The sequence below is a fragment of the Rhinolophus hipposideros genome (assembly GCF_964194185.1).
Source record: "Rhinolophus hipposideros genome assembly, chromosome: 4".
Lineage (NCBI taxonomy): Eukaryota > Metazoa > Chordata > Mammalia > Chiroptera > Rhinolophidae > Rhinolophus > Rhinolophus hipposideros.
In genome coordinates this window covers 9,896,611-9,915,358 of record NC_138050.1, presented here as the reverse complement: position 1 = coordinate 9,915,358, position 18,748 = coordinate 9,896,611, and the positions used below count along the sequence as shown (strand labels likewise).

Genomic DNA, 18,748 nt, shown 5'->3' with positions numbered 1-18,748 from the left:
TGATGGAGGAGTTTGGATATTCTTAGTGTGGGGGAAAAGCCATTGAAAGGTATGAAGCAATCGAGTGACAGGTGCTTACTTAGATTTTACACTTTTGCTATTGAGTAGAGAATGGTTTGTATGGGAAAGATGGAAATCAGGTTTTGCAGAAGTGCAGGTGAGAGATTTCTTGGTGCCTTGAACTCGTGTGGTAGCAATGGAAATGGAGAGAAGTAGACAGGTTTGGTGCATATGTTGAAGACAAGAGTTGACAAGACCTGCTTATGTGGGGCTTGAAGGGAAAAGAAGCAAGGATGACTTCTGAGACTTTGTCTGCTGCAAGGCATGGATAGTGGTGGGCTTTCTCATGTAAGGAAGAACGAAAGAGTTCCAAGACAGTAAATACATGACGCCTTTGTGAAATCATTAGACATTTAGGTTTTGTATAACATAGATTGTTAATCCTGAGTTTTTAAAAGTACTGTGTGAAGCATAACACGATTTACATAATTCGGATGTGAGAAAATGCCTGTTGTTAAATTGGAAAGAGATTTGAAGGATTATTTTAGACCATGATTTATTTTAAATAAGGATATCTCCAAACTCTTTCTAAAAATAGATGCATAACTTTTGCACAAAAATAACTCAGAGGAGTGCATTTTATATTCTAATTCATCATTTTACTACATTTACAGTCAGAAAAGTCTTCAGAATTTCTACTCTTAGTTATATAAGTTAAAACCGCTTTCCTTTTTTCTTTGTGTAAAGGGGAAAATGAGTCATTTTTTAAAATCTCTTCTTAGAGTTGAAGTTGTTACTAAAACTTTTACTCTAACATACTTAAAACAATGAATATTTGCAAACATTTGTTGTAAACACACATTTTGACCTTTCTTGAAGTGGGTCAATACTTGGGAACTTCATTATAGGCAAAAGTTAGTGTGGTAGGTATTTTGTAAAGAACCTTTTTAATTCTGAGTATTTTAGTAGCTGAACAAAGACTTAATTTAATCATTTAACATAGAATTGAGTAATTGGATTCTATTTTTTAGGAGACATGTAGACACCAGCTTGATTTCCTCCTACTGAATCTTTTCATAACTTTAATAACTTGATTATTTTAGGTGGATGATTCAATTACAAGTTTAACCCTGCAGAATTTTGAAAGCTGTATATTGAATTTATGGATCAATCTGAGAATATGGTCATTGGACCATATTTTCATATCTAAAACAGTTGGCATGACAAATTAAACTCTGTGGTTGAAATATAGTGACCTGTTTCAAAGTAATATTTAATTCTTTTTAAACATCATTAATTTTGGAAATTTGTTATTGGGATAAAAAACATTTTGTTGAATTCATAGTAAATCAGTATTGACAAACAAGTTCTCTCTTTGGTCTGTCTGTTCCTCCCTCCCTCCCTCTCTCCCTATTTCCCTTCCTCTCATTCCCTCCATCCTTCCCCTCCTCCCACCTTCCCTCTGTCCCTCTTCTCCTCTACCCCCTCCCTCCCCACCCCGACCCCACCCCATGCCAGATGGTGCGTGAACAGTACACTACAACCACAGAAGGCACCACCATAGAGAGGCCAGAAAACAAGTATGTCTACAAAATTGGTATTTATGGCTGGAGGAAGCGTTGCCTCTACTTATTTGTTCTCCTTTTACTCATCATCCTCCTTGTGAATTTTGGTCTTACAATTTGGATTCTTAAAGTGATGTGGTTTTCCCCAGTAAGTATTTTCTTCTCTTTCTTTTCATTCCTTTTATTTATTTTTTTATTTTTTGGTGGTATGTTCTTGGTTGTTTTGCACCATCACTTCATCCATATTGAACTGGTAGAAACTTCCTGTAATGTAATTAATATTTGTTTCCTGTCTGGATCAGAATTTTCAGTAGCAAAATATACATATAACATTTTTTTTTTTTTTACGTTTTTAAATAACTGCCCTGTGCACTATAGTTTGTTCGTTTTTGTTTTTATTGTAATTTTTTTCATTAGTCATTACCTTTATTTACCTGGTGGGAAAATAGTGATAATCTTGAGTTTCTGGTTGATTAAGTCATGATTGCTTAATGATTATTTAACTCATTAATTGGTAAAATTTTATAAATCATATTTTTCTAATTTCATTGTTAAATATTTACCATTCAGATGTTACTTTCTCATTTTTTTAAAAGCTCTGTTCTGATATGCAATAAATATGTGTTCACACTTAACATTTAGCAGCAGAGTTAGTAAATAAAATATCAGTAGTCCTAAGGAATTCATATTTTATTTTAAACATCCTCATGATGACAACATAGCTGGGTAATTTTATACACTCTGGATATATTTTGTGTACTTTTTGAAAAAAAATATTTATATAATATAGAATATCTAAATTTTGCAAGATAGTTACAGTGAGAGAAAAATGCTGCAGTGGACGTCACACGTTAGTCTGTTCCTCACATCACATAGGAACACGCTCTTTCCAAAAACAATAATTGTCCATTTAGTCTGAAAAGCCTTCCATGAATTAGTAAACTTCACTTTCTTTCCTGCTATAGTTCTATAGCCAGTAGATGCTTTATTTCTTTCGTTCACATAATAAATACTTATATTTTCACATATTCAAAGAAGTAAAATACCAATCCAATCAAAATATAGCTTGAATATGTGTTTATATATTTAATATATGTTTAATATAAATGCATTTACAATATTTAATATAAGTATATAATATTGGTTATTATAAATTATAGATAAGTATTATATATAAATGTATTTAATTTGTGTTTTCTTCTCTAACATTTACAAAACCAGTATTTTTACAGTATCACAACAGTGTTTAGTTCCCTTGGACAGCTTTCCTTTAGGAAAGGAACACAACATATGGTATGCATGTTTTGCACATCACCTATATTTATGGCTAAATTTAAAATATTTTATTTTAACATACTTTTGAAAATTGAATCAAGATTGAACTCCAATGATAAGCCGTGGAATCTGTCAGGGAAGCCTCCTGGCTGGAGGGCCCTACATGAGCCTGCAGTAGGCCCCTCAGCTGCGCAGAATGCTGAGAGAAAATTGAGTGGGAAGCAGACCCTTAAAAGGGCCTTGGAGAAAGAAGTCAGGGAGACAGCCAGATTTTAATAGTCCCTTGCAGCAGTGACTGAGGTCTGTTAGTCACCTTGTCATCCTGACACATGGTTGGCACTCAGTATCTTGAATGAATAAAGATGTGCATTATATTAGAAATATATGTGAATTAATGAGAATTATTATAAAGATGTGAATTAATTTTATAAATTGCATGTAAACGTAAAGTGACCGTGTGTCTAGTATGTGCTCTTGTTTTATGATGTAGCTTTTAAAACAACTTTCAGGCATTATAATTTACATTAAATTAAATTGTGCCGGCAGTTGAGTCCACTTCACCGACTCTGATAGCTAATCACAGAGACCAGTAGGTCCTTTACTGTCATGCTGTAGGTCTTCATAGCCTGGGCTTTCTAATAAGATTTGGTCTTTGAGTGTGCTAGTGTTATATGTACTATATACTGCACATCCTTACAGTAAAGTGAGCTAGAGAAAAGAAAATGTTATTAAGAAAATCATAAGGAAAATAAATTTACCGTATTTAGTGAGAAAAGTTGCACAGAAGTGGACGTGTGCAGTTCAAATCTGCGTTGCTCAAGGCTCGCTGTATCTATAAAACAATAAACATGTCATTGCTATACTGTTGATGATATGCGCAGAGAAAGCCTTGCTAAACTTCGCTAACTTGGGAAATTATGGCTTTCACTTTACCCTGAACAATGACTGTCTGTGTGGGTGATATATAGGTTATTATATTAAATTTAGGAGAGAATTATATACTAGTTGTTCATGTTCAAAATTTTATAGCTCTCTGCAAATACTGAAAGCCCTATTTGACTTTGTATCATTTTAGTGCCGAAGCTCTTGAAAGATTCTTTTATTATCTTGTTACTTCCTTGGCATGTATTCAAGGAAGGATATTCGTTTATATATGAATAAAAGAAAAGAAAAAAGAAAATGAAATCATTATTTCAGCCCTGTGAGTACATGACCATTTGAAGAGGATTTCAAAAACTCAGAATATTATTTATTATCATGAAAATAGTTTACAAGGAAAAGGCTGTGTCCTTTTGATTTTAATAACTCATAACTTAGTATGTGCATAGACTGCACAATCCATTCATGCGCATGAACTCAGTTTATCCTCCTCGTTATCCTATGAGCCTGAGTTTTACAGACGATGACATTATATATTTTATTTCAGTGATTGCAGTGATGGGCCTTCTTAACAAATACCAGGATCCATGAAAATCAGGAGCACCTAAGCCAGGTCTTCAGAGTTCTCCCACACCCAGACAGAAGGTAGTACACAGATTTGGTGTCCTTGCACCATGTCCAGAAAAGCCTCATTGGGGGTTTTCTGGGACCCACTAAACACCACTTTTCCCCACCCAAATTCAGAACCCACTGAAAGAGAGGAAAAGGAGTCAGGTAGCTGGAGCTCAAAATGACATCTGTATTACTGATTAAAGCTAATTGGAGGGCATAGGTTTGGATCTGGCCAAACATCTTGTTCACAGATACTGAAAAAAAGGAAGGGAGGGAGAGAGGGAAGGGAGAGAGAGAGAGAGGGGGGTGGGGGTGGGGGAGAGAAGAGAGAGAGATTGCTGAGAGGCTTCCCAAGAGATGCTGGTTAATTGGGTCTGGGGAGGGTTGCAGAGTTCTTTCAGGGGCCAAGTACATCTGCATTGCAGACCAGGTTTGGAAACACATGGCTTGAGGGTCATCTAAAGTTTAAATTACATTCAGGGAACAGTGTTACTTATATGGGGTGGTTTTCCAGATTTCACATCATTTCTTATATCATTTTTAATGCTGACATGCATTGTAATATAAAGGCATTCTATTCCATAACTGGTGAAATGAAAACAGAAGTAATATGCCTGAATGAGACAATACAAAACAAGACATTGAAACTTTCTCTAAGAGCAGTCAATTTCATTACCCATATCTTAGTACTGGTCTTACTTGTAAATAGGTATTGCATTTTAGCATTGCATTTTATCAAATGAAATTAATTCAAAAAGAAAAGATGTGCAAGGTACTGAAATTGAAATATTTTTGCCTGTGTCAATCCTTGCTCATTTATTGAACTTAGATCAAATTTAGGCAAAACAAAAATTACTTCTACTAAAATACTTCCTGCTCGAATGTTCAATAATAGACAAATAAGAGAGTTTTGTTTGTGTTTGTTTGTTTTTTGATTGAATAGAGGTTTACTTAAAAATATCTTACTGCAGTCGGTAGGTGAAAAAGAATTTCTGTCGTGTATTTAGTAACTGTTTCAATAGTTTAAGATGCCTCTGTTGAGCAACAGATTTCCTGAGTGCCTGAGAGGCGGGTACCACGTGGGTACCCCTAACCGCTACCATGCCCTGGCTGGGCTCAGCTCCCTCTGGGCTCCCAAAGGAACAGTCTCCACCCACAGGACAACAACACATAAGAGTTAAGACAATCAAATTTTATCTGGCCCATAGATCGTGGAAGACCTATGCTGTATCTAACATGCTTGAGGCCCCCACTTAGAGATGTGAGGCCATTGGTCTTCTAACTGTCTCACAGGGACCGTTCTGGGGCAGATACCTGCTGGTGCAGGACCAACCAACCACCTTTTGTCTGCTCCTCCCAGGCCTTGCTGATGCCCCGCCCACACAGTCACACATGCTCAGTGGTCCATACTGATGTCTTAAACTGCCTGTCTCTCTTTCCCGTTAGTTTTTCTAACTAATGGAAACTATGATCAAAAGAAACACATGACACTGGAATTTTAAACCAGTAGCATGGCATTTTCCCAAATTATTTATGTTTTTTCTAAAAAGCATTCTATCAGTGCCTTCTAGTCTGAAAACCAAATTGAAATGTTTGATTTATAATATTGTACTTATACTAGAGTGGGATTGACCCAGAGGTTACAGGCAGTAAGAACATGAGCTAACTTAATAGCACTTATTTTCTAAGAAGACAAGGTAATAATTAAGTCTGAGTTTAGTGAAGGAAGATAAACCTAGAGCTATTCCAAGTATAGAGGAATTTCGTTTTCCTCGGTATCAGTGATGCAAATCCTATTATTACAAATATAGCACTATATTTTTAACCTATTATCTCAAGGATATTCCTTTAATTTTCTTTTTTTATTATAATTTTCTATGAGTGAGTTAGGCATATATTAAAAATTGGAAACGAAGGAAGGCAAAAGCCCATGATCTCGTAAGCTACAGGTTCTTGCTGTGCAGAGTGATATCGGCTTGCACTAGAAATACGATTCACATTCTGTCATGTGGCGTATTATAACAAAATAAATGTGCTCTACATGTGAATTTATTCACTTGCTTCCCTTTTCCACTAATAATATAAAACTGCTAGTGTCTTTTGGTAACATAATTTGTTATTTTCTCATAAATACTAACTAAGATATCTTGTAATTATAAACCAAACTAATCTCATATACTTCTTTAATTGTTATTTGTTTTTTTAAAAAGCCTACTTTAGAGATACTTTAAGGTAGTGGAAAGAACATTAGCTTAGGAGTAAGACTGGGTAAAAATCCTAGTTTTAATTACAATTATGTTCAATCTATGATTTGCCTGATGGTGCACACACAAAAAAACAAGTACTGTTCATGATTATTTATGATAATTACATGCTTGATTTAAGTTTGGCACAAAATTATGAAATCCTTTCACCAAAGTTTTTTAATTGTTTTCTAATTGTTGTTTTCTAATTCTATTTTCGGTATAAAAAGAAAGTAACTTTCTATCATCCTATTAAACGTCTCATTGTAAAACAATGTGGAAAGTCACACTAGACAAAAGTCATCACTCCATTGGTAATACATGGGTCTCTGCATGGATGATTTAGTAGATGTTAGTATAATGAGTAGGCAATTAAACTACAACTAAAACAAAGACATATTTTGTCAGTAGTCACCATCGCTATGTAGCCATAAGAGTTGAACCGTATGCAACTGTCAAATGTGGAAGTCAGACCAATTTCAGAAATTCTGTCTGCACAAAAATGTGAAATAACAGAATTTCAGCAATGACCATACTCGAAACATGGGATAGATACACAGAAGAGTATTGTTTCTCTATTTTGTCTTAACAATAAAGAGTGTTAGAATCGTGAACGTGTTTCTCCAGAGTAGTCTCTCTGTGACAGAGTTCATCATTGCCATTCCATTAAATAATCTAAAACTCTTTCAAAGTGAATGTAAGTCTTACCCTCTGTCTTGGCCCAGTGCAAGTCCCACCCCCTCCAAGAAGCATCCTCCAAATTCTTCAGTACACTGTAATCAGGCCCCATTCTGAGCTCTTGAATTTGTCTGTGTTACTAGTGTATCTTTTTATGTCAGAGAAACTTCTGGAGGGTCCAGTAGAGCTTTGCATTTTTTGACTCTCCAGCCATATCACAGTGCCTTGCACCTAAGTAGGTACCCAGTAAATACTTTATGGTCCTAAAAAATGAGAAAAAATGAAAGATGAATTTCACACACGTGTTAAATTAGCAATGACGGAAAGGAATGGCACAAATTTAGTACTGGGTGGCCACCACAAAATTACTGTAGGATTTGCAGACAGGTTGATGGATCCAAGATTATTGTCAAAAATTTATTAATCTATTGTTTTTTTCGCAGAATCCGATACTTAATGGACTGTGATCTCTCCTCACAAATGCTCAGTTTCTTTGCAAATGCACTTCAGTAAATTGTGTGTTCTTAACATTGTTGCTTTCCAATATGTTCTGAGATGCACCTGTTGTTGTCTAACTTTGACTTTTCTTTGTATCCAAATGTCCAGGTGAGCCATAGCAAAAGCATCTTTCTCTAGTTCAGTTCTCAATTGTTGGTTGTATAAAACAATATAGACTGATTAGTACAATGTAGACGTCTCATGCTGGTCAATCTGATGCTCTTACTTTAGTCCTCAAATATATTCTGCTTGAATCATCTGGCCCGGTGTCACCACACTATTGGTAATATATTGAGATGCACATTCAGATACTCTGGAAATTGGGTTTTAATTCCTGGGTAGTAGAAAATGATGATGATTATGATGATGGGTGTGATGATAAGGAACATAATAATCTTTGTGTGGTGCTTTTGAGTGTATGAAGTATTATAAATGTGTAGGTATGTAACATGGTCTTTATAATGCCACCTTTTCCAAATGGCAGATAAAGGGACTACCATATATCATTATTTTATGATTTGAGGAGAGGTTTCAACCTGATTTTCCTCCCCAAATAGCCAGTTTTATGAACAGCATTTATTGAATAATTCTATTTTTAATTTTTATTAATTTTTAGCAAATTTTGCATACATCTTTTGAAAAAGAAAAAGACGTAAGAAAGAAAGAAGAAATTACTCCTATTTAACTATTCAGATGTGACTCTTTATCACTTTTGCTGTATATCCTCATATCCTAATTTAATAATCCTATTTCCCATTAGTTATTATGCTTGTTTTATCATGTCAGCTCTTATGAATAGATCTGTTGTAGAGCTGTATGGTTTATCTGCCTGTTGCTACTCTTTTGACAGTGTGAGAGTCCAATTCCAATTATAACTTATTGTTTTATATAGATGAAAGGGAAAATCTTTCCTCGTTCCTTTTAGCTTTCCAAGTTCCTTTTAGCTTTTTAGCTCTATGGTCTCGTTATTCTTTTTGTCTTTGCAAATGGTGTATTTTGAAGCATTTCAAACATATATTTTGAAAATAGAAAATTCTTTATGAAGTTGCATGTTGTCTTCATAAGGGGCCATGCTAATGTGTTCTGATTTTTCCAGGTGTATTATCTGTGCTGCTAACTGACCGTACTGTCTAATAATTCTTGAGTCTTTTCTGGTCCTTGACTCTATTCTTATCTCTCAAACTGCTGTCCTCTTATGGTATTTTCTCTCCTATTTCCTCTTCTGGGTCCTTTTATTGGCTCTACTTTACAGGATAGAAAAGAAGCCTGTCTATATTCACTATTTTTCCTAGTACCTGTGTTTCACTGCTACCACACAATAGGTACCACTCAATAAATATTGCTGTATTTTAATTGAATTATCAGACATTAAATAATTTTCTGAGATCACAGAGCCAGAAAATTAGAATCAGGATTTTCATCCATTCCATTTGATTTAAAATCAACCCTTTTTCCACTCGACCACACTACATGGGCTATCTTAAATGGTGGTAGTAAAAAGAAACAGTTGACCATTATACTTTCCTAACATGATAAAGAATATGTACCCAAACCTGCAACCAAAAACATACTTCAGACTGAAACCCTGGAGGCATTCCCACTGAAGCCAAGAACAAGAAAAGTATGTCTGGTATCACTACCATAATTTAACATTTTTCTGAACATTTGACAAATGCAACAAAACAATATATTAAATAAGGGATAGAAAGCTAAATAGCACACAATTTGAGAAAAAAATTACTTGTAAATAATTATAGTGTGTTTTTTCAAAACAAGAAAATAATTTACTGTCCTCTTAAATAATGCATTTATAAAGTTTTTCTAGATAAAGTAATCAAGTAAATTAGCCACAACACTGCAGATTTGATTTATTAGATTCATTCCTTATGTCACCATCAGACAATGTTTCTGATGATTTCAGGGTGTTTCCAAAGTCTGTGTATTGCTGCTGTCCCCAGTGAGGGGGGAACTTATCTTTCCCTACCTGGTCACAAATAATGTAAAGAGGAAATAAAGATTTAATATTTCTTTAAATAAAAATAATTTGGTTTTGCTCGTTTAAGAGCAATGTACAAAAATTATAGTGTTATAAACTCCAGAATTAAATCAAAAACTACTGAAACAAGGAAGTTTCCAAGTTGAGTAACAAAATGGGGTACAAAAAACAGTGTTCACTGAACACCTGTATTCCAGTCAAACTAATTAGAAAATGTATTGGAAGAAGAATCACACTTCATATTACAATAAATATGAGGAAAGACAATTAAGTTCACGAACTGGTTGCTATGATGTTGCTAACCTTTTTTGAAATCAGAGGGATTATTCGTTATATTGTACCAACTGGACAAACAGTTAACCAAGTTTACTATTTGGAAGTGCTGAAAAGGCCGTGTGAAAAAGTTAGACGACCTGAACTTTTCTCCAACAATTCATGGCTCTTGCATCACGACAATGCACCAGCTCACACAGCACTGTCTGTGAGGGAGGTTTTGGCCAGTAAACAAATAACTGTATTGGGACACCCTCCCTACTCACCCCAATGACTTCCTTCTTTACCCAAACATAAAGGAAATGTTGAAAGGAAGATATTCGGATGACATTCAGGACATCAAGGGGAATATGATGAGAGCTCTGATGGCCATTTCAGAAAGAGTTCCAAAATCTCTTTGAAGGGTGGACTAGGTGCTGGTGTCAGTGCATAGCTTCCCAAGGAGAGTATTTCGAAGGTGACCATAGTGATATTCAGCAATGAGGTATGGAGCACTTTTTCTAGGATGAGTTTGTGAACTTAACTGTCTGACCTCGTACGTGAATTCCTAAGAACTCTCAATTTGACAAAATATACTTTGCTGGCAGTCCTAAAAGGAATCCTGAATAAAAGGGTTTATAAAGCTGGATAAAAAGACTTAGTATTAGCTTTGTTAATAGCAAAGAATAACACGGGAAAACCTGCCCTAGCAATTGTCAAAACATTCTATAAAGCTAGAATAATCCAAACCATATGACACATAAACACCAAACAGACATAAAGAGATTTCAGAAACATTGAGAATATAAACTGGTTAATTCAGTACAGTTATAATTTGTTCATTTTTCTGAAGATGTTACACTTAACTAAAATATTTTTAAAATAAATTAAAATATTAAAAGTATGTAACTTGTTTAATATAAATATACTGTATTATTAATTAATAAATCAAAAAATTAAAACTTGGTTGCTGGGAAAAGGTAGTAAACTCCAATATGTTCTACTGATTTAAAAGTCATCATCAGACAGTAACCAGTATTTCATCATACACTGGGATAATTCCACTGATTAAACTAAGATTGGACATGAAATATTTATTTGTGTTTATTCTCATGAAAACTGTTGTGCTGTTTTTATTGTATAAATATGCCAATACATTTGAATGATGGTTAGTGGGGGGAAACATCACTTTGTTGAAACAAGTACATTAGTTTGAGTCTAGAGAAAATCAAGAAAATTACTATGCTTTTAGGTATTGAAAATTCTATAGTGGGAAAATTATGAGCCAAAATAATATGTACAATTTTAATATTACCAGAGTATTCGTATATTGTATACTTTCACTTATAGGTTTTTTTTATTAGGTGGTATCTTGGATCATTTCTAGGATTATTTGTAATGCCTGAATAGAACTATTCATTTTTATTCAAAAACAAGTTTTCTATCAAATGAGTTATTTTCAGAGGATTTTGTTTATTTATAACTATAGTAATATTACAGGGGCTTTTCTTTTTCTAGTAGAGGATCTATTTTTAACTTTTTTCTGAAAGTCAATTAGAAGATATAATTCAGTTGAAATTAAATTTGCCTCTACGGCAGAATTCTGGGAAATATCAATGTCATTAAATGAAGTATACCCAGAACTGGTTCCCATACATATTTCTACAGTTACAAATTCCTACTCTTCACAATTTAGATGATGACTGTGATCCATTTTATCCTTTCTAATGCTGAATCAAAATGAAGATTCATTATCTAATCTTCCTCATTGTTTAGAAGAAACAAAGATATGATAAACAAAGTAATACCAATTTTTGACCTATTAATTTATTAAATGTGTATTGAACATGAAACATCAGCAATGTGCTGTCAATCAAAGATCTTACAGTTATAAAGGTCATTCGATCATTAAACACATTTTTGTTAGGTTCTACAGTGTGTAAGGCACAGTGCTAGGTGCTGCAATACAGATTAGATTTACAAAAGTCTCAGGTGGTAGAGGTCTAGATACATGAAACATAATGTGATAAGGTTTCTCTGAGACACATGGTCAAATTTTTGTAGGAATCAAGAGGAGGGAATTATGATGGCCTGAGGGGGTCATAAAGGGCTTCACAAAGGAGTTAGATGATTTAGGGATGTAGCATAAGGACGAAGAAAGGTTGTTGAGTGGGAAGTATATTGTCACTAAAACATAAGGTTCAGAGAGTAAGGGCAGGAGATGAAGCTGTAGAAATAGTCAGAGACCAGGTGTAAGAGCCCTGTAATGCCAGTAACAAATATGTACAACAGTTGAAAGCCATTACAGTTGAAAAGTTTGTAAAGAGGGAAGTAAACTGTTAGTTGTTAGAGAAATTATTTTGGGGTCCTGAAGTGGGATACTGAAGTGGAAGACTAGTATGAGGGCTTAACATGTATTAAATATCTACATAGTGCCAAGGTGGAATGCCAGGAAACACCAGCATTTAACAAAAAAGCATAGGAGGTGGTATCTCATTGTGGTTTTTATTTGCATTTCTCTGATGGTTAGTGATGGCTCAGTGCGATGTCGGAGGGATAGTGGAAGGGGGGATGAGGGAGGGGGGGATCACAGTGTGAGGGATATAAATGATGAACGTCGAAGTATTACCTTGTCTTGTGCACCTGAAACTAATAATGAAAAAAAAAAAGAAAGAAAGAAAGCATAGGAGGACATCCTTCAGAAATAAATGAAAAAGGAACAAAGTGATAACATAAAACAAATAGAATTGGCCTATCCTCAAGGGAAGATAGAGTCTTAAGAATTATGGGCTATTTAACAGTCTCAAATGCTACAGAATTTTCCAATGGAATCAAGACTGAGAAAGGGCACTGGATATGTCAATAACAAAGTTATTAGGGACTTTATGGAAAGCAATTTCAATAGAATGATGATGTTTAAAGCCAAACTGCAATTGATCAAAGACTAAATGGAAATTGAGGCAGTATGAATTGAGTGTGGACTCAAAAAGAATGTAAGTTATACGTTATGTGTATGTTCAACTTTAATAGACACCATCAGCTTTTCAAAATGGTTGTAACAACTTATACCCGCAGAGTGTGAGAGTTCCAGCTGTCCCACATCCACTTGCTCCTCATTAATACTCAATATTTTCTACATATTTTTTAGCTTTATAGAGGTATAATTGACAAGTAAAATTACAGATAAAGTGTACAACATAATATGATACATCGTGTAAGGTTTCTCCCATTGAGTTAACACATTCATCACCTCCCACGTATACCTTTTGTGTGTCTGTGAGAAAATGTGAGTTCTACTCTCTTGGCAAATTTCATACAATATAGTGTTATCAACTATAGTCACCATGATACTCAGATCCTCAGACCTTATTCATTTTACAACTGGAAGTTTGTATCCTTTTATCAATTACTTCCTAGTTCCCCTACCCCCAGCCCCTGGCAAATACTTTTCTGCTATCTGTTTCTGTGAATTCAACTTCCTCCCACCCCCCATTTAGATTCTACGTGTAAGTGATACCATGCAGTATTTGTCTTTCTCTGTCTGGCCTATTTCGTTTAGCATAATACCCTCCAAGTTCATCCATGTTGTCAGAAGTGACAGGATTTCCTTCTTTTTTAAGGCTGGATAGATAGATGAGGAAAGATAGATGATAGGTAGGTAGGTAGATAGATAGATAGATAGATAGATAGATAGATAGATAGATAGATAGATAGATAGATAGATACATACATACATAGATAGATACATAGATACATAGATAGATACATAGATAGATAGATAATGGAAGGAAGGAAGGAAGGAAGGAAGGAAGGAAGGAAGGAAGGAAGGAAGGAAGGAAGGAAGGGAGGAAGAAGTATTCTGCTGCTGTTGGATGGAATACTTTGTATGTCTATTAGGTCCATTTGGTCTAATATGTAGTTTAAGTCCACTGTTTCCTTATTGACTTTCTATCTGGATGATCTATCCATTGTTGAAAGTGGAGTATTGAAGTCCCCTGCTATTATTGTATTGCTATTTGTTTCTCCTTTCAGATCTGTCAGTACTTGCTTCATGTATTTAGATGCTTCGATGTTGGGTGCATAAACATTTATTAATGTTATATCCTCTTGATAAATTGACCCCTTTTTTCTTTGTATAATGACCTTCATCATCCTAGTCTTCCTTTTAAAGTCTATTTTGTTTGATATCACTATTGCTACCCTTGCTTTCTTTTGGTTTCCATTTTGCATGGGATATTTTTTTCCATCTCTTCACATGCAGTCTGTATGTGTCCTTAAATTTGAAGTGAGTTTCTTGCTGGCAGAATACAGCTGAGTCTTGTCTTTTTAATCCATTCAGCCGCTTGTGTCTTTTGACTGGAGAATTTAGTCTATTTACATGTAAAGTAATTATTGATAGCTATAGACTTCCTATTGTCACTGTTTATTGTTTTCTGGTTGTTTTGCAGTTCTTTTGTTCCTTCCACTTTTGCTCTCCTTTGCAATGATTTGATGATTTTCTGTAGTGGTCAGCTTAGATTCCTTTCTCTTTATCTCCTGTGTGTGTATCTACTATAGGTTTTTGCTCTGTGATTACCATAAGGCTTACGTAAAACGTCTTGTAGTCTAGGTTAAGCTAATAACAACTTCTGTTTGGTACTTTGTAATATTTTCCATCTCTTTGTTAAAATTCTCACTTTCTTTCTGCATTGCTCCCCTGAACTCAGTGAGCATCTTTATGACTTACTCTGAACTCTATTGGGTAAATCACTTAACTCTATTTCCTTAGGATCCATTGCCAGAGATTTATCTTGTTCTTCTGTTTGGAACATATTCCTTTTTTCCTTCATTTTCCTTGACTCTCTGTGTTGGTTTCTGCATATTAGATAAAACAGCCATCTCTCCCAGTCTTGACAGAATGGTCTAGTGTAGGAGCTAAACCTTGTCAATCAGCCCGGCCAGAGCTCCTACCTAGTTATCTGTCAGACTTTTATAATTGTCCACACCACTGTTTCTGTTCTCAGTAGATCCCAGTAGTTGAGTGTAGGGAGCCGGCTGTGAGCTGACAAGGGCCTTACAGCCTGCAAGGTCATTCCCATGGGAAGCCTCGCCTCAGCAATCTTCCCAGGAAGACATACAAACTCCCTCAGCAATCTTCCCAGGAAGACATAGAAACTCGCCAATACACAAAACAATATGTTCTAATAATACCTGCTTGTTCTGCTAATACTTGTTTGTATAGACAACTGTTCTAACATTGTATATAAACTGTGTGTGAAAGACTGCACCACTGCTCCGCCATCCGTGGACAGTGGACCTCCCCATCCCAGCTTTCCTGACTCTGTGTCTTTTCTCAATCTCCTCGCCCTTCCCCCATCAGGCCGAGCCCTCCTGGCCACGCAGGCCACGGCAGTTGAGAATGTGCCACGATCTATCAGTGTCCCAAAGGGGACTATTGCAATCAGCACCTAGACTCAGGCTGATTAGAAGCTTGACCCTCAAGCAGCAGCAGGGCAAGTATGTAGTTAGGTCCTTCCGGGGAGAAACTGGAAGATGGGCATTTTTACCTGCTCCCTCTGCTATGCCCAGGTGTGTGGCCATGGATGGGCACTCCTGAGCTTGTTAATAACTGCTGCTTCTTTGTTTGCTACAGTCCTATGGGACTTGTGAATGCAAGCTCCATTGGCTATCAGAACCAGGCAATCTGGGTGTCCATCCTCAGGCAGCAGCCATAAATGCTGAAAAGCCAGATGTGTGTACAAGCTCCTTCTAGAGACACACTTGCAGCTTGCTTTTATTATTTTCGGAGACTGGAGGGAGAAGGCGGAAGAGGTGTTCACTGGATTCCTCGGTCTCTGGAGAGGAACACAGTCACAGTCTAGATATGTGCTAAATTAGAAGGCTGGCCCTCAAGGAGTAGTTTTCTAAAGTAAGCAGATAAACCCCATTAAGGGAAAGACTGGGAGATGGACCCATTTGCCTGCTCCCTGTGCACTGAGCCCTGTGGGGGATAACCGTGCAAAGTGCCCCCTCAGAGCTTAAGAACTGCTTCTTTGTTTGCTATATAGTCTTGTGGCTCATGAATGAAGCCCCACTGGCTTTCAGAGATAGGTGTTTGGGGGGCCCATCCCTCAGAGGGGAGTTGGGTTCCTCCCTGTTACATGGCACTGTGCCAGGGACAGGGTATAGGGCAAGAATGGGTCTCAACCCTTCATACCTATTACGATGCGCATATTTTCTCATTTGCCCAACATGTGTAGGAGTCACTCAGCTAGTTTCTGGAACTCTTTCCGACAGAATTGCTCAGCGTGAACTGTGTATTCTGCACATCCATGGGAAAAGTGGAACTCCGGATCCTCCTGTATCACGATTTTGGCTCTTTTTCTTTTCTATATTTTTCATTTTAGCTATTCAAGCATATTGGTATTTTGGTGTTCTTTTAATTTTTCTTTTCATAATGACTAAAATATTGGACTTTTTTTCATATGCTTATTGGATTTTTGGATACCTTCTTTTATGAAGTGTCGGTTGTCTACCTTTTATCTTACTGTTTTCTAGAAATTCTTTATATATTCTGAATGGTAGTCTTTTTTATGTATATTTATTGCAAATATTTTCTTTCACTCCATAGATTATCTTCTTAACTCTTTTAAAGGTGTCTTTTGATGAACAGAAGTTAAAATGGTTTTCTGTGGCCTATTTAAGAAAACCATCTTTGCCTTCTCCATAGTAATGCAGATTCTTATGTTCTTTGCTAAAAGTATTATTGTTTTGTTTTTACATCTATATCTGCAATTCTTATTGAATTTATTTTTATGTTCGATGTGAGTAGAAGTCAAGATTCATCTTTCTATACAGCTATCTAATTCACCCAGCACTGTTTTTTACACAGAATGGGCCCCATCAAAAGCACAATATATGGAACATCTGGAAGGACTACCTCACTCATCTTTGCCTCTGCCCCAGAGTGAGCCTTCCCCTGATGTACAAACACACAACAAGCATGTCAATTGCCCATCACCACCAAGTTCTAGCCAATGGCAAGCATTGCTAATGAACAATTGCGCTTTTTCCTCCTGAGCCACTTAAACCTAAGAACATTCACATATGACACTCAAAGTTCTTGACCTTGTCTATACATTAGAATCACCTGGGGGCTGCTTAGACATGTAGACTCTCAAATCCCACCCCAGACCCACGGAATCAATATTGGCTTATTAACCCACGTGATTTAAATAAATGTTAAAGTTTGACAAGAACCACTGCAGCTTCTACCACTTCATGCTCAATTGTAAGCATGATGGGCTGAATAATGGCCCCAAAGATGTCCACTCCTTAATGCCCAAATCATGTGAACATATTACCCTACATGGCAAAGGAGACATTGCAGATATGACTTCATTACAGGTCTTAAAATGGATTATCCAGGTGGGCCGAGGGGTCAACCCAGGTGGATGTGATGATGGAGGAGAGTCTGAACCCAGAAATGCAGGCAGCCTCCAGAGGCTGGAAAAGACAAGGAAAGATATTCTCCCTTAGAGTCTCCAGAAGGAACACAACCCAGCCATCCATTTTGGACTTTTGACTTCCCAAACTCTAAGATAACAATTTATCTTATTTTAACCTACTAAGTTCATGGGAATTTGTTACAGGAAACTAATACAGTAAGCAGGATGAAATGTATGTGACATCTCCAATGTGAGATAATAGAAAATATCTATATTGGTCTCTACCCCACTTCCTGGCACAGAACTCCTAAAACCCTTGTAATTTTTATTATTTAATTTTTTTATTGGGGAACAGTGTGTCTCTCCAGGACCCATCAGCTCCATGTCAAGTCATTGTTTTCAGTCTAGTTGTGGATGGTACAGCTCACTGGCCCATGTGGGAATCAAATTGGTGACATTGGTATTATGAGCACTGCACTCTAACCAACAGAGCTAACCAGCCGCCCCACTTGTAATTTTTTAAGTGATAAAAGCACAGGACCATCTCTTGTTCTCATATTTCCCTTTGGCCCCATCCCTGACACACGCCTCCTGAAACACTTGTAAATACCTAAGTGATAAGAGCACGAAGAGCTTCTTTTGTTCTAATGAGGCGATCTTGGTGGGCTCCTGGATGGCTCCTGGATGGGGGCTGGTCACCAGAAAATGGAAGCTCTGATTAGAAGCTTGGAATTTTCATCTCCATTCCTATCCTCAGAGAGGAGTAGGGCTAGAAATGAAGTTAATAATTGACCATACTGTGTGAGGAAGCCTCCATAATATCTCAAAGCCAGGGGTTCGGAGAGCTTTCAGGCTGGTGAACACATCCATACCCAGGAGAATGATGAGACATAACTTCAGGGGGTCAGAAGCTCCTTTCTCACATGCTTTCATAAACTGGGAAATGTAAGTAAGTGTTTCCCTGAGTTCTGTGAGCTGCTCTAGCAAATGACCAAGCCCAAGGAGGGAGTTGTTGGAACCTCAGATCTGTAGCTGGTTGGTCCGAAGCACAGGTGACAATCTGGGCTTGTGACTGGGGTCTGAAGTGTGTGTGTGTGTGTGTGTGTGTGTGTGTGTGTGTGATAGGAGGGCAGGGTCAGTCATGTGAGACTGAGTCCTTAACTATGCAATCTGATGCTATCTCTGAGTAGATGTATCAAAATTGAGTTGACTTCATGGACCCCATGTTATGTCCAGGAATTGCCTGTTGGTGTGGGGAAAATCCTTCACACATTTGGTGCCTGAAGTGTCAGACGTGGAGTGTTTGTGTGAGTAATAAAGGAG

At 36.6% G+C, this 18,748-nt stretch overlaps 1 protein-coding gene across 3 annotated transcripts in view; it reads left to right on the top strand.

The window, feature by feature from the left end:
• Positions 1-18,748, top strand: part of SGCG (sarcoglycan gamma) — a 101,391-nt gene that overhangs the window by 23,126 nt on the left and 59,517 nt on the right. For all 3 annotated transcript variants that reach the window (XM_081047191.1, XM_081047192.1, XM_081047193.1), the window contains one exon: positions 1,519-1,713. In XM_081047191.1, coding sequence (XP_080903317.1) covers positions 1,519-1,713 — 195 coding nt within the window. The remainder of the gene's footprint in view (positions 1-1,518; positions 1,714-18,748) is intronic.